Source organism: Anabrus simplex, chromosome 1, assembly GCF_040414725.1.
Source record: "Anabrus simplex isolate iqAnaSimp1 chromosome 1, ASM4041472v1, whole genome shotgun sequence".
NCBI lineage: Eukaryota > Metazoa > Arthropoda > Insecta > Orthoptera > Tettigoniidae > Anabrus > Anabrus simplex.
In genome coordinates, this window is record NC_090265.1 from 810877571 (window position 1) to 810903050 (window position 25480).

The 25480-nt window shown below is 39.1% G+C and overlaps 1 protein-coding gene across 6 annotated transcripts in view; it reads left to right on the forward strand.

Annotated features, from left to right (window-relative positions):
- Positions 1 to 25480, forward strand: part of LOC136857568 (stimulator of interferon genes protein homolog) — a 219471-nt gene that overhangs the window by 19607 nt on the left and 174384 nt on the right. For all 6 annotated transcript variants that reach the window (XR_010858546.2, XM_068225239.1, XM_067136333.2 and 3 more), the window contains 3 exons: positions 7963 to 8058; positions 19530 to 19720; positions 19824 to 19925. Coding sequence is in view for 5 of the 6 variants with exons in the window: in XM_068225239.1 (XP_068081340.1) it covers positions 7963 to 8058; positions 19530 to 19720; positions 19824 to 19925 (389 nt within the window). In the remaining variant the exon portion in view is untranslated. The remainder of the gene's footprint in view (positions 1 to 7962; positions 8059 to 19529; positions 19721 to 19823; positions 19926 to 25480) is intronic.

The window sequence follows — 25480 nt, forward strand, 5'->3', positions numbered from 1 at the left end:
AAAAGAGTGGTTGAATGGGTGGCTACATTTCTAGAAAATAAAACTCGTAGAATTAGAGTAGGTGGAGTGTTATCTGACCTTGTAATGATTAAGAGGTGAGTCCCACAGGGCAGTATTATTGGACCTTTATGTTTTCTTATATACCGGGTGGTTTCACCCATCCCTTGCGTTCTAGTTTCCTGCACCTGCTGCATTTACTACAGTTCTGAAATACATCAGTCCCCTCTCCGTAAACTGGGGTAATATAACAAGATGTGTGGTTACGAGCTAGAAAACAGCAGCAATAGTGAGCGTCGCTATTAATTCATTATGAGTACCTCGAATGAACTCGTAAAACCAGCACAGATACGAGAACATGAACCTTACAACAGGAGGTGCACACACAGACCAGGAACAGGTATTGTATAGGCTGGGAACTGCCCACTGAATGTCAAGCCTTGACAGGGCACAGTCGGAGATCTGAATGTAACCAGTGCTCGAGGTTTAGGAGGTCCAAATCCCTCCCAAGTTTTTTTTACGGGGCCATATAAACAAATCAGTCTGTGGAAGGTATCAGGTATGCAACCTTACCACTTTCAGGCTATTGGCAATTAAAAAAATGCGTGCGATTCGAACCTATGAACATTGCCCACTATCGCATCTCCCCCCACGCCCTTGTCATGTGAGCTACTGCAAGGTTTGACATGCAGCATGCAGTTCCCAGTGTATACTGTACAATACCTGCCCCTGGTATGTGTGTGCACCTCCTGTTGTAAGGTAAGTGTTCTTGGTATCTGTGCTCGTTTTACGGGTTCATTCAAGGTACTCATAATGGTGCACACGATTCCTGCTGTCATCTAGCCCGTAGCCATACATCTCGTTTTATTATCCTGGTTTAGGAAGAGGGGCTGATGTCTATCAAAATTGTAGTAAACACAGCGGGATGCATAAAACTAGATTGCAAGGGGCTGGTGGACTACCCAGTATATAAATAATATGAGTAAAGAACTGGAATCACAGATAAGACTACAGTATTTGCAGATGTAGTTATACTGTATAGAGTAGTAAATAAATTACAGGATTATATGTGACTACAAAAAGACCTAGACAGTGTTGTGGGATGGACAGCGGACAATGGTGTGATGGTGAACGGGATGAAAAGTCAAGTTGTAAGTTTCACCAAGAAGAAAAGTCCTCTCAGTTTTAATTACTGTGTCGAGGGGTGATAGTACATCATGGGATCACTGTAAGTACCTAGGATTTAATATAAGGAATGATCTTCATTGCCGCATTAACAAGGTTGTAAAGAAAGGTTGCAGATCTCTTCACAAGATTACGAGCGTATTTATAGGTTGTATTAAGGATGTAAAGGGGAGGGCATATAAGTCTCTGGTAAGACCCTAATTAGAGTATAGTTACAGTGTATGGGATCCACACCAGGACTTCTTGATACAAGAACTGGTGCAGCATAACCCCACATTTCACCCATGATGCAACACTCACAACATCCATCATAGGAATCACGAGAAAGGAGGACGGACAGTGTAATGAAACAAGAGATCAGAAAATGTATCAAAACACAGAAATAAACTTACCCAGGAAACAATAAGTCTGTCAGGTAGTGAACTGAAACCCACCCACATAAAAAAAGGTTGTGACCCACTGGAGGGGTGCAGAGTTAACTACTGAATAATACACCTATACACTTTTTAAACAATTACAATTAAAAGGAATGTGCATACAAGAAAATTAGTTTTGGGGTAAATAAAGAAGTAAATCAGTAATTTAAAAAAGAGGGAACGTGTTTAACAAAAAATTAAATTGGGGTAGACCTAAATAAAGATTTAGTGCACCAAAAATATTTCGCTTGAACAGACTTAATGACAGGATCTAGAATTAATTTGTTTTAAAAACATTATAGTGAATTCTATATTATTATATAATTTTAATATTATTTTGGCTGAATGCAACGTAAAAATTTGTCACGAGTTCCCAGTGGAGGACTAAACTCACGAGTAAAATATCATATTAAGGGTAGATCAAAATGAAAAGAACAAATAGGAATGTAAGGTCCTACCCCAAAAATAAAATATAAACTCAAGGAAACTGACCAAGAAAGGTCAATCACAATTCAATAAACAAAACCAAAACAACCCTGAAGAACAATATTAAATCAGAAGGATCAGTAAACAGGCAAAATAATATCACATGGATGGAGAAATAAATAACATTTATCCATGCACCAACTATGAAATCCATCCTTCCATAGTGCAGAACAGCAACAATCATGCCCAAGAAAACAAAAACAAATCAGCATCCCCACATGAGACAAAAAGAATGAAAGTCAAGGTCAAGGAACAGACACTGGAAACCACGCTCTGCTACCACTGCATCGTAACCCCACACTGGAAAGGATCCTAAGGAAAACAGCATGATTTGTTCTGGGTGATTTCCGACAATAGTGTAATGTTGCAAGTTATAAAATTTTTAATAAATCACAAATTGTATTGAAAAGGTGGACTTCTATGGGATAATTCTTTCATGAGCTTAAAAGAGTAGTGTTACAAAAATGTTGCAAACTTTTGGCTGGGAAGACTTCAGAGTGAGGAGATGAGATGCTTGGCTAAGTGGTATGTTTTGCAAGTTATTGGGTGGAAATCCTCAAATCTCTATATATTCTAAATAAGTAGTATGTTCCAAGATGTCAATGGAGAGATGGTGTGGAATGACATTAGTAGTGGAATAATCTTGAGCGGAAAATAAAGTTGGAATTCAAGAGGACAAATTGGGGCAAATATTCATTTATAGGACAAAGAGTAAGGGACTGGGATAATTCATCAAGGGAAATGTTTGATTAATTTCCAAGTTTTTTAGTATATTTAAGAAAAGGCTAGGTAAACAATCAATAGGGAATCTGCCATGTGGGCGGGAGCCCTGAATGCAGTTGATTGATTGATTGATTGATTGATTGATTGATTGATTGATTGATTGATTGATTGATTGATTGATTGATTGATTGTATCCCTTGTGCCAAACCCCCATTTCTTCAATTTATCCCTGGATCTTCCCACTCTTGATCATAGCCTGTTCAGGGACTTCCACACCAGCCACCTTTCATTATATCCTGGTGGTAACTGCTTAGCCGCTGACATCCATTTGCAGAGCTCCAGCCTTGCCTTCTCCAGTGAGGCGATAAGCACCTCAGATGTCCTCCGGAAGTTCTTTGGGGATCTCAGCTGTTCCTGAGGAGGACTGTCCATGCAGCGGGTGGGCTCTGTGCAATTCCACTTTAAGCTTCTGCCTGTTGGCAGCCACCTCTCTATGTACACAGGATGGTGCTATTCCAACCAGGTAATAGAGCTTATCTGTCAGAGTAGGCTTAAGCAACCTGTAATCAAACTGCAGGTTTCATTGAGGACTGCATCTACCTGCTTGGCATGAGATGAACTGTACCAGACTGTGGAACACCGGGCGAGTTGGCCATGCGGTTAGAAGCGCACAGTTGTGAGCTTGCATCCAGGAGATAGTGGGTTCGAATCCCACTGTCGGCAGTCCTGAAGATGGTTTTCCGTGGTTTCCCATTTTCATACCAGGCAAATGCTGGGGCTGTATCTTAATAAAGGCCAGGGCCACTTCCTTCTCACTCCTAGCCTTTTCCTCTCTCATAGTCGCCATCAGACCTTTCCTGTGTCCGTGCGACGTAAAGCAAATTTAAAAAAAAAAACTGGGGAAGCATATTCAGCAGCAGAAAAAACAAAGTGCCATTGCTGAAATATGGATTGTTTGAGGATGAGAGCTCCATTGTGACTCAGCTAGTTTGCGAATAAATATCAAGGGTTACTCCCAGTTATTTTGGAATGTATCAGTGCTGCAATTGGATACCTGGCCATTTTATACGTAACCCACGATGAGCTTCCCTGTTCCTTAGATGGAAGGCACATACCTGTGTCTTAGAGGGATTGGGCATGAGTTGGTTCTTATGGTAGTACCTTTACAGATTTCTAAGGGCAGCCGTCAGATTTCTCTCCACAGATTCAAAGCTTGAGCATTATGTACTAAAGGCTAGATCATATACATAGCCTATAAGATACTTATTGTATTTCGGGTCCATGGCTGGTCGTTGGTATAGATATTGAAGAGAACTGGAGCCAAGAAGCTCCCCTGAGGTGGACCCTTTTTCTTTGTTCTCCAATGACTGTGCTAGACTTAGAAGTCAACAAAAAACCTGCAGTGTTGAAGGAGAGTGTTGGTAAGTCTAGTTAGATAGAAATCCTTGATTAGATCGGACAACTGGACATGGAGTAACCGGTGATGGACAGTGTCATATGCTGCTGTTGGATCTACAAAGAGTGCCCCTGTCACCTAGTGAGTTTCAAACCCATCCTCTGTGAATTTAGTGAGATTCAAAAGTTGGCCTGTCAGCTTTTCTTAAGACGAAATCCTACTTGCTCGTTTATGACTAGAAGGTCAATTACTGATAGGATTCTATTCAGAATTGTACACTGAAACAGTTTGTAGAGGTATCTAAGAAGACTAATTGGCCTGTAGTTCTTGGGATGATTTGCTTTCTTGCCATGTTTCAGAATAGATATCGCTCTGCTCTTTTGCCAGATCTTCGGTATTTGGCGTTCCCTGGGCAATGGCAAAATCGCTGGCTAATCCTTTCACAATGGAATCATCAACTTGGTCCTTTTCAGGATCACAGTTAACCGTCATCTCAGTAAATATAGAAGGTATATCACAACCAAACGAGGAACTGCTGTAAGATCTAGCACTAGCTCATGCAGGTACTGAAATGCTGCAAGATCCAATTATTTTGTTGATGGACCAAAATTCTTAATTTGCTCGATTCAGATGTGTAAACCAGCTGCTTTCCCAGTTTTGCTCTCCTTGATAGCCTTGTTTAGTTCTGTTAACTTGAATGGGATAGTAAGTTCACTGTACATTCCAACATCACTGCAGACCATAAATGTAAAAGTTAGTCACAAAGTCAAGTACGTAAAATTCATCATCAGTTCCAGGAGAAGAGGAGTGAACTTAATTTTAACTGTACAAACATTTTGGTGTACACCTTTCTGTATTCAATTTTAATGATAAAAACCCTTGTACATATGTAAAATAATTCAGTTCAAGCACGTACATTTAAAAAAAGTATTGTTAATAATTTTAAGAAATGTAATGTACTCTGTGTCCAATGCCTTTGTCTTAATTCCTAGGCTGATGATGGCATACCCTATTGCTGAAACCGGTCGCAAATAAAAATGAATATGTGATGACTGATGACTTTGTAGTTATCACTATTTCTTGTATTGAATAGGTGGATCCCCATACTTAAGAAGTTTGAATGGTCAATACATTGCGAACTTCACAGTGGGTTAATTACGTACGGAAGAACCCGGCAAACCTCATTTAGTTTCGTGCAAAGTGTTAGAAAAAATCAACCACGCTACAGTTGCAAGATTTGTTAGCGATTCCCTGAGACTTCCTGTGGCCTAGTAAAGCAGAGAGTGATTGTTACAAAGTGCGCCTTTTAGTCAGAGATTGCAGCTTTGTATATGTTGAAAGCTGGTCAGTCTCTTTGAGTATTTTTTCCAAATCTCATACATGTCACATGTTTGGTGCATGGATTACATCGTATTGCAGAAGAAATACGAACCATCTTTCCAACTGTCAACAAAGTAATTTCAAGTGGGGAAACAACTGTTCCTAAGAGCACCAACTCGTGTACAGTTGTACAACACTCATCTCTTAGGTTTCTCTTCTGCCGGAATCCGTTCTCACAAGAAGAGGAACTTGGTTAACCGCAGTATCGTTCTACCAGGAGAACTTTAATCAAGTGACAGATGTAGTTAAAAGTCTTGATGATAGTCATACTGTCATATATAAAGATATCAGTTTCATCTATGTGCATTATTAAGGGTCTAGAAACTCGTGGTGCACTCCTACACGGATCCCTTTAGTTTATTCAAAACACCATCAGTTCTTCAGTCGTAGCAGTCAGCGACAGTGTACAAGTATTGCCGAGTTACGTCCGTTGACGTAGAGCGATCATTTTCAGCGTATAAATTAATTATGTCCGACAACAGAAAGTCATTGTCCCCTGAGAACATTGAAAAACTGTTGATAACCTACTGCCATGCATCATTTTTTCAAGGAATAAAACATGTTTGTCAATTTAACATTGAGTTAAAATTAAATTATGCGCTTGGTAAGTGTATTTTGTTTTATTTTTAGTGCATATTTTTGTGCATATTTTCATCACTTTTAGTGCATATGTGCATGCATATTTTTGGAGATTTTAGTGCATATGAATCCGGGCCCTACTTATATATGGAGTGATTGTACAGCCTTTGATTTCCAGAGTTAACTTCAAGTTCATTTGCCTCAGTGGAGGCTATTGATTATCCATTTGGACAATATAATACTTCCATATTTGTGATGGGGTTGTTTGATAGCCATTCTCTGTATCATTCCAATTTTAGTATTTTAGTGTAAGATCTGTCTGTGTCGGTGCGACTTAAAGCACTAGCGAAAAAAAAAAAAAAGAAAAGAAAAAAAAAGGAAGCTATTCTCATTCCATTTATTCTCGGTCTACACATTTTGTAGCTTCTATGCGTCTCCTGTATGCACAGTACAGTACCCTTGGTTTTCGTGCACAGATCTTGTAGCATTTCCTCGTTTGGTTGTGATATACCTTCTATATTTACTGAGATGACGGTTATCTGTGATCCTGAAAAGGACCAGGTTGATGATTCCATTGTGAAAAGATTAGCCAGCATTTTGCCGTTGCCCAGGGAATGCCTGACTGCTTTATAATTCCTTAGTGAGTCGTAATCTTCAGGGAGGCACCATTCTTGTTCCCAAACTGTTCATTGCGTTACTGAGATAGCACCTACAGAACTGAACTACTTCACCACCAAAAACCTTCGATGTGTTTGCAGTTGGATCTTTGTCTGTTGTGTGTGATGTTTAGTGCGTTTCCTTATGTTTTCTATGAGAGTTTATACAGTTTATCTTTATTTCTACCGATTGTGATGTCTAAAAAGTTGATCTTTTCCATTTATTTTTGGTTCTATTGTGAACTTGATTGAACTTTGTTAAGAGTTTAGTGTGTCAAGTAGGGCATTTATGATCTCATTATCATAAATGCATATGTTGTCATCACATATCTGCTCCAGAGCAATATAAGTTTGAAACATTGGTTGGTTAAGAGTTTGTTCTCAATTTTATTTAGGAATATGTTTGCTATTATTCCTGATAATGCTGAACACATGGTCAATCCTTCCTTTTGATAATATATTTTGTTGTTGAACATAAGTGTGTTTTGGTTTAAGGTTGTTTTTAACAGGTTGATTATTTCTTTTATTTCCTGTGCTGAGTTGTTTTCTCTTACATGTTTTGCTATAATTTTTATTGATTCTTCTATAGGTATGTTAGTGTGTATATATTGGTGATGACAAAAGATATAGTTTGCCAGTAGAGTAGGAAAGGTGATGGTATACAATTTGTAATCACTAAATTGCATACCAAAAGCCTGGATTCAATTCCGAACCTTTCCGCAGTATCATATGAAGTGAGGGCATATGATGCTGTTGGTGGTGAGTCATTTGTTGGATGGAGACGTTAAGCCTTGAACAGACCCCTTGGTGTTACTCGAGAGGATTAGGCTACGTGCTGACACTGATCTTCACACTTTCCATACCTCATTATCATTATCGTTGTTGTCATCTCACACCCAGACAAGCAGGTCGCCCGTGGGAGTCAAGTAGAAAAACCTGCACAGATGAGTTAAATCTGTCCTTGGATACTCCTGGCACTAAAGGCCATATGCCCCAAAAAACAAAACAAAAATTAATACTAATAGTAATAATGATAATGATGATGATGATGATGTACTTTTCATTCTCCTGTATTATGCAATATTTGTTGTTTTCATTTAGGTACAATTTCAAGGAGTTTTCTAATTTTTAATATCAAATTCAGTTGCAGCTTGGGTGAAGATGGTTAACAGCGAAGAATTTTCTACTCTCTTTCGTTCTGAAGATTTTACAACTTTCTATGATTCTGTGTTTCATATTGGTGAGTACATTTTGTTTATAGTTTTATGTTGTAATCGCTAAGGTAAGGCATTCTAGCATCATGCAGATTAAAGATAAACAGTTATTGAAGAATTCATGTAGGCTAATGCCGTTAGTTTAACAACCCAAAGACTAACAAACTCAAGATGAACAGGACGTTGGTTTGCCAAGATGCATGTTGCCCAGCCAGATGGCTTACAGATACTAAAGTTCCATGTGGTCACTGTGACAACATCCTCTGTTGTATTGCCTGGCTTTCTTTTCCGGGTTCTCTGCCTCTTATATGCGATAGCTTCTCAGTTTGTCTTATGAGGCTGCAGGAACCCTGTTCCAGCCCTCAGTCTGGAATTTAATTCTTTGGACTGGATGGGAATTGACCCAGGGTTTCCAGTCAAGAGTCAGACACATTACCCCTACCTCAAGGGCCTGCAGGCATGTTAATTGACAACCAACATTTACATCCAGAGACTGTGCCGTGTGGCCACTCACTGTGTTGATCAAGAGGAGCTCTCTCACTGCGAGGTCTCTATGGCTGGCAGCATTTTAATTTAAAAGTCCTATTATCCATGACTTGTAATTCACATGGAGACATTCTCTTAGTCTTACGTGACCAGATTACAAGCATAAAAATACAGGACACTTCAGCTGCCATTGATTAATAGGCCCTAATTAAGATTAGAATTTCTTAACACGAACCACAGACTTCATAAAGAGTACCATTTGTAATAGAAAACCAGTACTAATTATTATTATTATTATTATTATTATTATTATTATTATTATTATTATTGAAGCCTCCATGGCTCAGACAGCAGCACCTCGGCCTCTCACCGCTGGATACCGTGGTTCAAATCCCGGTCGTTCCATGTGAGATTTGTGCTGGACATAACGGAGGCAGGACAGGTTTTTCTCCGGCTACTCCGGTTTTCCCTGTCATCTTTCATTCCAGCAACACTCTCCATTCTCATTTCATAGCATCTATCAGTCACTAATAAATCACTTTGGGAGTGGCGACCCCATCGTACTAATAGCCTATATCTGCTTCATTCATTCCATCCCTGACCCGGTCAATGACTGGAAAACAGGTTGTAGGTTTTCATCATCGTTGTCATTATTATTATTATTATTATTATTATTATTATTATTATTATTATTATTATATTATTATTATTATTATTATTATTATTATTATTATTATTATTATAATATATAATTCGCTGGGGCCATCAAGGACCACATTAAGTCTTGTTGCATTTGACACTGAACTTGGCCTTCTTTAGAGCCCAAATTTCCCTCATTCTTTGCGAGTGGGCCTGCTTACGCTCCTCTGTCCAAGGGGCACCGTGTCTTCTCTTCGGCTGCTCGTCTCGGTTTAGCCCGTTCGTCAATATTTTCTTGCGGAAGAGATCTCTGTTAAGGGCGTCTTCAGCTGAGATGTAGCATTTGCAGGTCTTCTTTGGTATTTCTAAACCAGGGAATTGTGGTTTTGGGGTTTGAATCAAAAAAGTGAAAGATTTCTTTAATTAACTTTCTTCCGTCCATTCTTTTCAGATGACCGTAAAATCATGCCCGTCTTTTTCTGATTGTGTCGGTAATTTTCTCTATTTTGCTGTAGACTTCATTGTTGGATCTCTTTTGATGGATTCCATTTCTGTACTTTGATCCCAAGATTCCTCTCACAATTTTGCGTTCTCTTTTCTCCAGTTCTTCAAGTAGTCCTTTGTTGTCATTTAGAGACAGGGTTTCGGCTGCATATAGAACTACTGGCTTCAGAACTGTTTCATAGTGACGTATCTTGGTATTTTGGGAAAGGCATTTTTTGTTGTAGATTGTGCGGGATGTTTGGTAGGCTATTTCCAGTTTGCGTACTCGCTCCTGAAGTGCTTCTTTGTCCAGTCCATTTTTCATGATGATCTCACCCAGGTATTTGAATTTGTCTACTCGGGTGATGTCCCCGTATTTTGTATGGAGTTTTGGTGGAGCCTCTTTGATGTTAGACATTACTTCTGTTTTCTCAAACGATATCTGCAAACCAGTTTGTTCGGCAATTTCCTTTAATATTTCAACTTGAGCTCTAGCGGTTTCTATGTCGGTTGAGAGAACAGCAATATCATCGGCAAATGCTAAGCAGTCTGTTGCGATCCCCTTGGATTTGGTTCCTATTCTCAATGGACTGTAGTTGGTTTCCTGTAATCTCACCCCCCAGGTTCTGATGATCTTTTCAAGAACACAGTTGAAGAGTATCGGGGATAGCCCATCACCTTGTCGGACTCCTGTTTTGATGTCAAAGGAATGCGAGAGACAACCGTGGAACTTCACCTTGGATTTTGTATCGGTCAGGGTGGCTCTAATTAATGCCAGCAGTTTCAAATCAACTCCAAATTCATTTAAGATGTTTAGCAGGACTTCCCGGTCAATGGAGTCGTACGCTTTCTTAAAGTCCACAAAGACAGACACATACTGCTTGGACCTTAGTGTACAATATCTGATGATCGTTTTGAGATTTTGGATCTGTTCAGCTGTTGAGCAACCTTTTCTGAACCCTCCTTGGTATTCACCTATTTGATGTTCGACTTGTGCTTCCAAACGCTCCAGGATGGCAAGTGATAGAATTTTGTAAGTCACGGGTAGCAAATATATTCCTCTGTAGTTGTTGATGTTCTTCATGCTGCCTTTTTTGTGTAATGGATGGATCAAAGCTATTTTCCAATCTTCGGGTAGGGTCTCCTTGTTCCAAATTTCTTCTATTTGCTTTTGCAAGATATCAAGTGATTCTTCTGGGGCATATTTCCATAGTTCTGCTATTACTGAGTCTTCCCCCGGCGCTTTGTTATTTTTGAGACGGGCAATGTGGCGCTTGATTTCATCTCTGTCGGGTGGTCTGAAATCTGGGTACCTGAGTAAGGGTTCCTTGGTCTGAATGGCGCTTTGCGGTTTAGAGCAATTAAGTAAATTCTTGAAGTAATCTGCCAGAATGCTGCAATTTTCTTCATTTGACGTCGCCAGTGTGCCGTCCGTTCGCTCAAAGCATAGAGATGGTGGTTTATAGCCAGTGAGTTTGCGTTTGAAGGCTCTGTAGTACTCTCTGCTTTCATTCTTCCTAAAGTTTTGTTCTATCTTTTCAATGAGAGATTATTCGTATTTACGTTTCTCAGTTCTGAACACCCTAGCTGCTTGGGCACGTTGGGTTTTGTAGGTTTCTCAATCATTTTCTGATTTCGTAGAGTAGTACTGTTTCCATGCATTGAGTCTTTCTTGGAGGACTGATTCGCAGGTACTATTCCACCAGGCAAGCTTTTTGCTTCTCTTGATTTCTGCAACGTCTTTGGCGGCCTCAACAAGGAGACTTTTGGCGTTGTTAAAGTCACAGTCATTTGGTCTAGCCTTCTCCTGGAACTCCTCGACCCTTTGCCGAAGTTTATCATTGTCGAAGCGTGTGATCTGTTTGGTTGTCTTCCTTGTGTTTGTGGGAATTGGTTTGAATTTGATAAGAGACATATAATGATCTGAGGCCACATTGATTACCTTGACATTCATAATTTCAGGGCTGTTTCTCCTGGAGATCGCAACATGATCAATTTGGAACTCTCCGAGAGCTTGGACGGGAGAATGCCAAGTCATTTGCTTTCTGGGTAGATGGCGAAAGTGGGTCGACATGACCTGCAGGTTGTGATTTTCGCAAATGGTCACCAGTCTTTTGCCGTTGGGATTGGTTCTTTTGTGAGCAGGGTAATTTCCTATAACTTTCTTGTACTTCTGCTCACGACCTAGTTGGGCATTGAAGTCACCCAAAAGAAGCTTGACATGGTGTTTGGGGATTTTGTTCAATTTTTCATCCAGTAGGTCCCAGAAATTATCAACTTCGTCTGGATCAGACTTGTTCTTATCGTTTGTAGGAGCATGTGCGTTAACTAGGGCGTAGATTTGTTCGCGCATTTAATTGTGAGTATAGACAATCTGTCATTCACAGGTTCGAAATTTGCAACCGATTTAAGGATCTTGGGTCTAACAGCAAACGCGATTCCAAGCATCACAGCTCCATTGAGGATTCCTTTTTGCGCTTTGCTCTTGAAAAATCGGTAGCCTTCAGATTAAAAAATCTCTTCATCTGGGTACCTTGTTTCCTGTAGGGCCACTATGGATATCCGATTTTCGTGAAGAGCTTTGGTGAGGGTTTTCAGCTTGCCAGTTTGTGTAAGTGAATTTATGTGGAAAGTTGCTAGAAAGGTTTTAGATTTTGGCCTGAGTTTTTGACTCTTCGGGGTACACCATATCGCTCCGACTCGTCTCTTGCATGATGTCGAGTCTCCCCCAGAATCCGAACGAGACTCGTGCGCCGTGGCGTTCACGACGAGGGATTTATCCGAAGATTTACCCCCTGGGGTATGTTTCTTGAAATGTTGTGCCATCATGCTTTTTGACTTGACTTTGCTTTGGACGGGTACCCATCCTTTTACAACTAGGGTTGTTAGCCCTTGAGGTTGCCTCAAGATGTTTTCTGGCTTCTGGTCATTTACCAGTCTTCGCCGTAACCCTGGCAAGGGACCAGTTTTTTTTTCACGGTGGTATTTTATTTCCCTACTACCCTCTGACTCTCCTGGCGGCAGAGCCAGCGAGCTTCCCCAATTCCAATGGGACGCGCCCGATGGAGGTAACCGGTAAATCCCCACACAGGTATTATTATTATTATTATTATTATTATTATTATTATTATTATTATTATTATTATTATTATTATTATTATTATTTTAAAAAATGGGAGCGGCCCAATTCCAGTACATAATAAAAACATCAAGTGTTGCATAAAACAGTGTTCACTGTGCAGGATTTTAAGTTTCCATTTTTACATTTTATTTATGTCTATCTCACTGTTTTACCTCCTGTGGATGAGGGCAGTAGAATAACATCCATGTTATCCCCTGCCTGTCATAAGATGAGACTAAAACGGGCCTCAGGCTCTCCTAACTTGGGAGGGTGTGTTGGCAACCATGGGACCCTTAGCTGAGTCCTGGCATTGGTTCCACTCACTTGTGCCTGGTTCCTCACTTTCATATATCTTATCCACCCTCCCTTGGTCAACTCTTGTTCTTTTTTGACCAAGACGTGATTACATATGGAGGCCTAGAGAGTCTTTCATTTTCATGCCCTTCCTGGCTCTTGCCTTTCTTTGCCCGATACCTTCATTTTTCGATGTGTCGGATCCCTTCCATTTTCCAGCCGATTAGTATTACAGAGGATGGTTGCTCAGTTGTACTTCCTCTTAAAACCATAATCACCACGACAGCACACTCACAATCTCACTGCTTTGTTACATTTAGAGCCAACTGAACAAACTGTAATTACTTTACACAATGAGAAATATACATCAGAGCTTTGTGGTAAATAAAGTTTAAACACAATATTTTAAAATATTTACACAGCGAGTGCACATCTGCACTGGTGTTGCATTGTTTGAGTCTGCCCACACCAGCAGAGCTGTGTTCCTTCCAGGTACCCTCATTTATGAAAATTAGCTCTGCACCTCCTAACACCACTCGGAAGTCTGTTGGGGGATCTCCATATTTTCCAGTTAGTATCATGTCTGGAGGAAGACTTTCTTTGGCCTTCACCCACTCTGATGCCACTGGTATAGTGGATTGCCATAAACTTATCCTTGCTACCTCAGGTCTCGCAGTGAGTACCGTTGTGGCCTGCACAAAACGTTTCCTTGATTTGAGTCAGTCCTCGGAGACTGCTGACCAAGGACAATTCCGGTTTAGGCCATGACCTCAAAGCACACGTTAGGAGGAGCTATGCCAGCCAGAGAGTAGAGTTTGTAGACAGGTGTTGGTTTTAGATATTCAGTGATATTTCTGCATGACTCATTCAAGGCAATATCAACTTGTTTGGCATGAGTGGACCAGTTCCAGAGAGGGCTAGCATACTCAGCAGCAGAGTAACACAGAGACAAATTGGTCATATGTACTGTCTGAGGATGGGCACTTCAATTTGCCTCTGTCAGTTTACAAAGAATGTTATTTCTTGTAGGGACCTGTTGTTTGGTGTTCAAATAATAGGTCTTGTAAGACGGGGTGCAATCTAAAGTTACCTATAGATATTTTAGGGTAAAAAAAATGTTCCAACTGACCTCCTTTCCATCTTTTAGGGTAAAACAATGTTCCAACTGAACTCCTTTCCATCTAATATTGAGCGTCCTGTCTTATGTCACGTGGTTTCTTTGTTGCTATCAGAGCTCGGAGAATCTACGAGCATATGTTTTGACTGTAGCTATAAATAGAGGCTGCTGTTCCATTGAGCTTCCCTGTTTCTGAGGTGGAAAGCATAAACCTAAGTCTTGGATGGGTTAGGTTTCAGTTGATTCTCCTTGTAGTAAGTGGAAATATCATCCAGAGCAGTAGAGAGCAAAGGATCCATCTCTTCAGACTTTTCAGTTTGTGCTGTCAGACAGAAATCATCTCGTATCCGAGTTTGTTTCTCGCCTGCAGTTCTTTAATTCATTGGTCCACTCGATGAAGGCTGCTTATCAGATCAATTCTTGAATAAAACTTGCAGCTACACGTTGCATCCGATGGAAGGTGAGGGGCATGGTAGTGGTTTGACGTAGTTTCTTTCACTCCTTTCTTTCTTTCTTTCTTTCTTTCTTTCTTTCTTTCTTTCCTGTCTTCGAAATTCCTGTTCAAACTGTACAACTGCAGCTGAGATGGTAGCACACTAATGAATGCAATCCACTGCAAGTATTTGAGTTTATATCTATTCTTATTATGGTCTGTTTAAACTGATCTTTATATTGCTTCAGAGGAGCCCCATGAGTCCTCTTGCCAGTGCTCAGTTCACTGTACAGGATTTGCCGAGGGAGTCCACTGTCACTCATACGATGGACATGACCTGCCCATCTAAGCCGATGACCAGTGATGACGGCTTCTATACTGTTTAGCTGTGCTTTCTCGAGAACCACAACATTAATTTTACAGGGTGGTTGGAAACAATGTGAACTGGGTATATGATAATTCGCTTCATGGGCGAATTCAAATGGTCTTTGTGCGGTACTGCTGCTAAATCTACACATGACTTAAGAATGGCTATAGAGAGCCATGCCACAAAATCAGCATCAAACACAAACACACTGTTGGTTTCAGCCAGTGTTGCTGTAATGTACTTGCTTTGGTGCGATGCTGTGATTTCGGAGGTCTGTATTCAAACCCTTCCTCTGATGAAGTTTTATTCTTCGACTGATGCTCTCATGCTGGTCTTAAGTCATTTGGTTTCTTTGCTGCTGACAGAACTTGGAGAATCTACGAGCATATGTTTTCACTGTGGCTGTAAACAGAAGCTGCTGTTCTAGTGAACTTCACCAGGATACTGGCTGATGCTCGTAGTAAGCATGAAGTATACTAGTTATGAGCAGAAGTCAAGAGGATTCCTTCAAAGCATTGATAACACACTGCATTCAGACATAACCTGTGGCTGCATCATCACTCAAGACGGCAGTCACTGTCACTGTTGTCACAGTGAGATAGAAGCACTTTCATACATTTTGAGTGCTTGCAAACATCATGAAGCCCATAGAAATGCCAGCCATCACTGTGTTTGGACCTTGATCACTGACGCCTTGGGGAACGTCAGTATAAAATACAAATTAAGTACATGGACTTATGTTCAATGTATCTTGTAAGTAGATGGATATGATAGCTATTCCAAATGGTTTGACTCAGAAGTTTGATAACTGACCCTACACTTAGAATGGAGGTTCTGAAACCCAAGCAGTGGACGTTCGTAGCCTATCAACCTGCTGTTCCATACTGAAAAGCAAAATGTAAGTTAACATCTACGGAAGTAGTGGGTTTTATAGTTGGAGCTAGAGGTGCAATAACAGTCATATTTGCACAGTTCTGTGAGCTGTTCAGCCTGAACAGTTAGTTTATGAACATGGTTGCCTTAGTGGCTGTAAGAGGTTCTGTTGCTATCTTCTGTATAACTGTTATGACTGATATGTGGAAATCTCATCCACTGTATGATTGTAAGACTTAATGTAACTGCATTCGGAATGCTTTGTCAACTGGGCAACCTCTACCTGTGGGAATCTGAATAGCACATGCTGTTGAATACAGTTTTTACTTCAGCATTTTTCCTTCTTTTTGAAGAACATTTGTTGTAAATAATTTAAAAATTAATTGTGTCTTACAGGAAACTTTTAAACAATGTCTCAGGGTTGTAATTTTTCTTAAGTATTTTACATTTGTGTTGTATTCTTGGGTAGGACTTCTTTATGTGCCATGACCACTCAGAGATTGGCAATCATCATTGCAATCCTTTCTTTCGAGGCTGCCTACAAAACAGAGATGCAGAGTCAAGTTCACACTTACAAATTGGTCTGCATGGTCCTTCGATCATGCCTTCTGTTATTAGCTGCTGGAGGCGATATTTGTCGTTTTGGGTCACTGGCCAAAATATTGGAGTTTCTGTCACTTGATATTGTAGAACACCTCCATCTCCTTGCCTATCTAATCCAACACCTTTGTGTTTCTCAACCTGTTGGTCTGTTTTTAGTCACGTGGCCAAAATATTGGAGTTCCTGTCATTTGATATTGTAGAGCTCCTCCATCTCCTTGCCCATCCAATCCAGGATGTTGGTATTTCTCACCCTCTTGGTCCATGGTATACGAAGCATGTGACGATATAGCCATATTTCAAATGCCTCCAAGGTTTTGGTTAACATCCACCCCTCATGTCCATATATTAGTACAGAGAGAATGTAACACTTGAGGGCACATAATCTCATTCTCGGACTAAGATCTCAGTGATTCAGAAGATTCTTCATTTTGATAAACACACCCCTGGCTTGCTCGCTGTGAGCTTTGATTTCCTGGCTGCAGTCCCATTTGTCATTTAGGCAGCACCCAAGATATTTATACAAACAGACCCGTTCGATGGCTTTATCAGCAAGTGATAATGTGGTATCAATCACTTCCTTGCTGGCAACCACAAATGTTGTTTTCTGAACATTTGTCCTCAAGTTGTAATCATTGCTAACTGTGTTCACCTGATTCAGCAATGCTTGGAGGTCTTAATTTCTTCTGGCAATCAGGGCTGTGTTGTCTACATATCGAAAATGGTTGATGACTTCACCATTGATGACAGTCCTTTGATGAAACCCGTCCAAAGCTTCCGACATGATTGCCTCCGAATATAAGTCGAAGAGCATTGGAGACAGCATGCAGCCTTGTCAAATGCCACGTTGAATTTTTACTTCAACAGACAACATGTTGTCTACCTGAATGTTCGCTTGTTATTTTATTTATTTTGTGTCAGAGTGTTGAGAAACTTAAAAATATAAATAAGGTATTATATACAAATAAAACAGAATACATTTTATGTCACAAAACATGTTTCACACAATGTCTGCCCAGAAATGGGCAACAGAAATTCCCTCTTCAGTGGCTTGAATCAAGTCTTGAAGTGTACAACGAACAGGGCAGGACTGGCAGTCATACAGGTGTTGGGTAGTTTGTTGCTCCCCACAATCGCAGAAGTCTGACTGATCTTTCAGATAACCCCATTTTTTAAGGTTATCCTTGGATTTACCTACTCCACTCCTCAAACGATTAAGTGCCTTCCAGGTTGTCCATTCCAAATGATGACCAGGGGGTGGAGATTCAGAAGGCACCATCGCTTGTTGATTTGAGTTGAGGTTGGCAATGATTCTTACATCGCTATTATTGTGTCCCACTTGTTGAAAGAGTTCTAACATTTTAGTGTGCTGTATGCAGTCAAATGCCTTCTCGTAATCAATAAAGCACAAAAACATATCATTGTTCATGTCCTGGCAGCACTGCACAAGGACTTGCACCGGGAACGAGGCATCCCTGGTGCCATATCCACTTCTGAATCTGAATTGCCTGCCCACCATAAATTCTTTGCACTTTTGGAAGATTCTTCCATTAATCATCATGTTGATCATTTGATGTTTTTTTGCAGCACCTTGCATTAGACTTCTTTGGTAATGGAATGAAAGTAGACCTAAGCCAGTCTTTGGGAATCAGGCCTGTCTGGTAGATCATGTTGAAGAGGTATGTGAGAACTTTAATGTTTTCATTACCCATAACCTTTAATATCTCAGCATGAACATCTTTGGGTCCAGGAGCTTTGCCAGACTTCATCTCTTGAATAACCTTTATCACGTCCTCTCTGAGGATACCTGTTCCAATATCCGTCTCACCAGTGCTGTAATCTGCAACTCGGTCGTCATTGGAGAGCTTATTCACTTACTGTTCCCATAGCTTCATCTTATCTTGGGTTGTGGCAACTAAGTTACTTCCTTTCTTTTTTGTAATATCTGAAGCCATATCTTTTCAGTTTCGACTCAATTTGTAACTGTTAGTTTCCTCAGTCTCCCAAAACTAATTTTGATGAATAAATTTATAAACTATCTGAAAAAGAAAATGTATGGTAACAGTATTATGCTTGGATAAATGACCTTAATTAAAATCATAATTTATCATCAAGGCTGTCTTGTAGTGAATGGTGTGAGGCAATTGAAATGATAGTACCCATTTCGGCAGTTAGATTGGTACCAGGAAGATCTCAGAATGATTCCCTTCATAGGCGCTGCCTCAAGGAGATTGAAACTCTTGCGCATGTTCTGGGATCTTGTCCTCACGGTGAACTTTTAAAGGAATATGCGTCATCATAACATCCGCTGGTTAATTGCGACAATGCTGAAAGACCATGGTTTCCAGGTATTTGAACGGAAGCCACAGAAGGATTGACATCATTGCCTTCAAGAATAAAAAGAAGTTACATCATCGACCCCACTGTTTGCTTTGAAAGCCATAAGTCGCAGCCCTCAGATGTCAACCTTGAGAAGAGGAACATTTACTTACCAACAATTCCTTACTGCAGATAGAAATACCAGCTAAAGGAAATCAACATAGTGGATCTGATGATTGGAGCGAGGGGAACAATTCTTGGTTTTGCTGTCAATTTTTGGAAACCCAGTTACAACATTAAGGGAGATTGCCATCATTGCTTAAGGGGGTCATTGATTATTCTAAGAAATCATTGTTACAATTATGTTACCATCAAAATTTCTCAAATATATCTATTTCTCTTCTAAAAATGAATATAAAAGTATACTTTGTCGCAAGGCAGCCTCTGCATGAGAGGAAGTATTTCATAAAATAAAATCTGTTACCATATGTTTTCTTTTTCAGATAGTTAATAAATATATTTATCAAAATTAGTTTTGGCAGACTGAAGAACCTAACAGTTATAAATTAACTTTCTTCGTCCATTAATACCCCAACGCTTCGGCTAGGTCATCTACATATCAGTTATGTGTAATGTCATCCAAAGCCTAACCTTTATTCCCTTGTGTGATTTTAAGTGGTAGTGGTTTTCTTTCTTTTTTGTTTTGTTTTGTTTTTTCCCCTGCAGAAAACTTGGTCACTACATTGATCTTTTTTCTTTCGGCAGTTACGCTTGCTGCCTTTTTCATCCTGATAGAAACTGTGGGAGAGCTTCTGATGAGAATATTTTTTTTGATTGAAGAAAGACTTCACATCATGGGTCGATATGATGGAAACTGGGGACGACTACTGAAAGACTTGTTCAGTTTTTGCCAATCCACTCAGTATGCAGTTGGGATAAGCTTCCTTATTGTTCTGGTAAATTGTTCCTAGTTTTGTCATACTGTGGGATTATGAGAGTATTGTGCTGTTATTTTCTTCTTCAGAAGCTCATTTTAACAGTATGATTGATTTGTTACAGATGTATTATATGAAAACAGGCAGTTTACCATGGGATAGATCCCCGATACTGCAATTTATGATGGTTATATTTGCATATATTGCAAGCAAACTTCTAAAATTGGTAAGCTCTCCCTGTTCTTGACCTAAAGCTCTTAGTTTTGTTTAAATTAAACTTGAAATGGTGGAATAGTATATTTTAGAATATTTTTAGAAAAATTGCTTCACCACTTCAAGAATTCTTTCAAGCATTGTTTCCTGTTTGTAGCATAGATAAAAGACAAAAACTGTATTTACCTTTTATTTCAAACTTAAAAACATCTGTTATTTTCTTTATCTTTGTCATGGTTCTTACATCAGCCCAAGATATGTTTATTATATTTTTTAATATAAGTTGTTGTGAATTATCTATGCTAATGATGGAGGGGTTAGTTGTTTCAAAATCTTACTGAAATTATATTTTTAGGTTAAACTTGATGCAAGAGAATATATCTGTACTGTCAGGCTTATTGCCATTATTGCTATCCAGGTGAACACAAGCAATAGTCAGCATCAAAACAAATTCAAGGAAAAGATACAAATTTGTTACAAACATATATTTGACGGTAATTAATTTGAATTATTATAATTCATAGTTTTTTTAAAGCCTGTCTGGTGGCCATGATCATTCATGCGTTGAAGTCTGAACGATCTGACACCGTGGTTAGCTGGTTGAGCCCTGTTGGTCAAAAAAAAAAAAAAATTCACCATCAGAATGTTGGTCGGTAGGGAAGGTGGTGGGATACAATTTCTAATCACTAGATTGCGTGCCAAAAACCTAGATTAAATTGCAAACCTCTCATATGGAGTCAGGGCATATGAAGCTGTTAATGGTGATTCGTCCGTCGGATGGAGGTGTTACGCCTTGAGCTGACCTCTTGGTGCTATTCAACAGGAGCAGGCTATGTGCTGGTACCGGGTTTCACCCTCTCCCTATTAGCATATATCACGTCGTTCATTTCAGGAAGGGCATCCAGTCATAAAAACTCGGACATGACAGATTCATACCTGACCCCGTAGAGAAACGGGACAAGGATTGGACAAACATTATAATTCAGTCAGTAAATTTTTTTCCTATACAGTATTTACAGATGTTCCAATTGGCCTTCTGTATAGAAGTATGGTTTCTTTGTTTCTCAGATATTTGTTGGCCTAATTTTTGTTCTAGGAAATTATGTGGAACACTTCAACTGTTAACAAATGAGCTCTGGTTTTGCTTTAATTTCCAAAATAGCTTTTGACGAATTGTGTAAATTCATCCCTATTATCGATCTTCACTGAACGAGTTGGCCACATGGGCTGGGTCACATAGCTGTGAGCTTGCAATAGGGGGATGGTGTGTTCAAACCCTACTGTTGGCAGCCCTGAAGATGGTTTTCCATAGCTTCAGATTTTCATACCAGGCAGATGATGGGGCTGTACCTTAATCAAGGCCATGATCTCTTCCTTCCCAGTCTTAGTCCTGTTGTATCCCATCGTCGCCATAAGACTGGTCTGTGTTGATGCGACACAGTGCTGCCAACAGGAGGGTTCAAGCCCACCATCTCTCGTATGCAATCCGACAGCTACGTGACCCATACGATGCAATCACGCTGGGTGGTCAAAGTCTCGGAAGCATAGAATCCTTTTGGTTAACAGCTGTACTTTAACACGCAAGCTTGGCGCCTATGCCTAGCGTCATCTTATTATAAATGTTTTTCATCAGCTGACATGCCCACTCTAATTTTCAGATTCTGACATTCATGGCTTTCTCTTCTAGTCCATTCTGTTGAATTACTTCAACCAGATACTTGAACTTCTTGACCTGTCCAGTCTTCCCATAGTTAGCAACCATCCATTGATGTTCGTTATGTACAGTACTTTGTCTTCTCAAAGGAGTTCTCTAGTTCTACCCTTTCAGCAATTCCTTTCAGCCTGTTGATCTTCATTATTTTTGAATTAATGTTCTAGCTACCGGTTAGGGTCATCCTTATTCAGTTTGTGGACTTGAATCCGTCTGAAGGGATGGAACCTCTTATGTCTGAAAGCACGAGATGCACCAGACTGATACTTAGCTCACATGTACATTGGTGGGTTGATTTTTATGGGCTGGTGGTGAACACATTTACAATTCTTGCCTTCTGTGGCCTAACTTAGGTTTAGCAGTAATTTTTTCCATTTTCCTACAGCCAATGGCAGCAATGGTTTATTGAAATGCCCCTGCCTTGCGGCCTGACAGTCATTCTGGTATGCAATCGCCATACTGCAGCTGCAACTGTAACTTGCTGCTGCATGTTCATTGCCACCATATTAGATCACTCTAGTCAATTATGCAGGGGATTTTTTACTTTTCTGCCAGCCCAATATTTCTTCATTCTAAGAGGCGCTGCCTTCCTTTCTTCAATTGAAAACACCCTTCCATCAGACCTTTTATTAATCATGGTGTGTATCCTGGTGGGTTTATTTTAAAGTACCTTAATTTTATCTATTTTGTTCTTAAGATCATCTATTTTTTATTTGGAGTTCTTTAATATCATCCTTAATTTTTGTAATCCATTTAATCTTGGCTTTGCTATTCCATAATTTTTCAATTATTCTTCTTCTAATTATTGTTTCAGGTGTTCTGATAAGATTTTCAAAGATTTATATACGTTTTTTCCTAATCGTGCTCAATACCAGTTTGGTTTCCTTATAAACTGTTTTATTTGATGCTGTTCTCCATTGTCCATTAAATTTATATTGTTTATGTATGCATGTTCTAATTATTTTTCTTTCTGTTTTAAGTAATTTTTCTATTTTGGTTGTATTAGTAGTTTTAAAGATGGTTTCACTAGCATAAGTTATTTCAGGCTCTGTGAGTGTTTTATAATGTCCTAAACACTTAAATTTATCAACAATTTTTATTCTTGGTAGTAATATTTATTTATTTATTTATTTATTTTATATTTTATGGCCTTCATTGGACCACTTTAGTCAATTCTACAATGGATTTTTCGATTTTCTCTCAGCCCAGTACTTTTTCATTTTCTCGGATCTTGATTTTCTCTCCTCGTCTAAAATCACTCTTCTCATAGTTTGTCTATTAATCATGGTCTGTAGTCAAGTGTCTGTTTTTTAGTGTCTTGATTCTGTAGGTCTTGTTTTTTAAATCCTCTACTGTGATTTGTAGTTCCTTCATATCTTCTTTGATTTTTGTAATCCACTTAATATTACTCTTACTGTTCCACAATTTTTCTATTATTATTATTCTGCTGATTCTATTTTCAGGTGTCCTAATTTAGGTGACCAAAGAATGAGATTAGTTTTTTTATGATAGTGCTCATTACCAGTTCTATTTTTTTGTAGACTGTTTCATTAGAAACTAGTGTCCAGTGTCCATTTTCTTGGTATTTTTTGTTTATACATGTTCTGATTATTCTTATTTCTGATTTGAGTATCCTGTCTCTTGCTGAAGTATTAGCTGTTTTGAAAATGGTTTCACTAGCATATGTTATTTCTGGTTGTAGGACTGTTTTATAATGCTTTAATTTTGTGGCTATTGAGAGGTTTTTTCTGTTGTATGTGTTCTTGGTGACATATTGAGCTTTGGTTAATTTGTTTATTCTGTTATGCCATATTTGCTTTTTGTTAAGGTTGTATGTAATAATTTCACCTAAATATTTAAATTTGTCTACAGTTTTGATTTTCTGTTCTCCTACTTCGATTTTCTTTGAAAGTGGTGGGTCAGTTAACATGATTTCAGTTTTCTCAAAGGATATATTGAGGCCAATTTTTTGTGCTATTTCCTGTAGTGATTTAATTTGTTGTGTAGAGTTTCCTGAACATTGTTAGATAGGAGAGCAAGGTCATCAGCAAATCCCAGACAATTTAAGGTTATGTTGTCTTTTGATTTTCCAATTTTGATGTTTTTTGGGTTATCCGTATACCATTTCCTCGTTATATATTCCAAAGCACAGTTGAATAGCAGTGGTGACAAACAGTCTCCCTGTCTGAAACCAGTTTTTATGAGTAATGGTTTAGAAAATTCCCCTCTGAACTTGACTTTTGATTGTGTGTTGGTTAAGGTGAGTTCAGTCAGTTTGATTAGTTTCTGGTGCAGTCCAAAATTTCTTAATATTTTCAATATTGAAGGTCTGTGAATACAGTCATATGCCTTCTTTAAGTCTACAAATGTTATTGCGAGAGGTTTGTTTTGTTTTCTGTAATATACCAGAACTAATTTTAACGTGATAATTTGTTCTGCACAGCTTCTCCAAGGTCTGAAACCTCCTTGGTATTCACCTAATTCTTGCTCTAATTGTTCTTTAATTCTGCCATACAGGATTCTAGCAAATATTTTGTATGAGCAGTCCAAGGGAGATATACCTCTGTAGTTATCTGGATTGCTCTTATCTCCTTTTTTGTGAAGCGGGTGAATGATAGCTCTTGTCCAGTGTTTGGGAAAATGTTCTGTTGTCCATAATTTTGATAGAGCCACGTGTAGGGAGATTCGAACTGTGTCACGCATATTTCAACATTTCTGGAAAAACTTGATCTTCTCTGCATGCCTTGTAGTTTTTCATCTCCACGACTGCTGTTTCCACCTCTTGGAATGTTGGGGGTTTAGATAGTGAGGTTTGGTTTTTACGGTGGTGTCTAATTTTTAAAAGTTCTTTGGACTCTTCACAGTTCACAAGTTTATTGAATGCTCTTGCCATGATTTTGGCATTTTCCTTGTTACTATGCTCCATTTTTCCATCTTCACATTTCAACATTAATGTAGAGGGGTTGAATATCTTTAGTTGTCTACCAAAGATTTTATAGTAATCTCTAGAATTGGTTTTATGGTAGTTTTCTTCTATTGAGGTGATTATATCTTTCTAAAATTGTCTCTTAATTTTTTTCTAATGGTTTGGGTGAATTTTTTCCTAATATTTTTGAGGTTGATGGCATTTTCTTTTTTATGAGTTTGAAATTTTATCTATGCCTGGTGTCTTTTTCCATGACATTTGTCACATTCTGGTGTCTACCAAGCATGTCTTTTCTGTGGATTTAAGGGGGCTACATTTTCAGCCTGTTGTTTGAGAATTGGTATAAGTTCTTCTAAATCATCTGTTTCGATAGCTGCAGTTGCTTAAGTGCGGCCGGTATCCAGTATTCGGGAGATAGTAGGTTCGAACCCCACTGTCGGCAGCCCTGAAAATGGTTTTCCGTGGTTTCCCATTTTCACACCAGGCTGTACCTTAATTAAGGCGACGGCCGCTTCCTTCCCACTCCTAGCCCTTCCCTGTCCCATCGTCGCCATAAGACCTATCTGTGTCGGTGCGACGTAAAGCAACTAGCAAAAAAAAAATAATAATAATAATAAAAAATAAAAAAAATCATCTCTTAATTTTATGATATGATATTATTCTTGATATTTGTCATTTCTGATTAATTGGTATGGATCGTAATTCCTTTTTCTTTCGTTGTTTTTTATTTCTTCTTCTTTAATGGTGTGAATTTAATTTTGATTTTAACTATGTAGTGGTCTTGTAAGAATTGGATGAGGCAGTGGAACTATTAGAAGACCATTATAGACTCATTCCATGACAACTGTCCTCTAAAAGAAAAGAAAAATGCCAAAAAGTAAGGTGGTGGAACAACAAACTAGCCAGAATGAAAAAAGAGGTTAGGATGTTG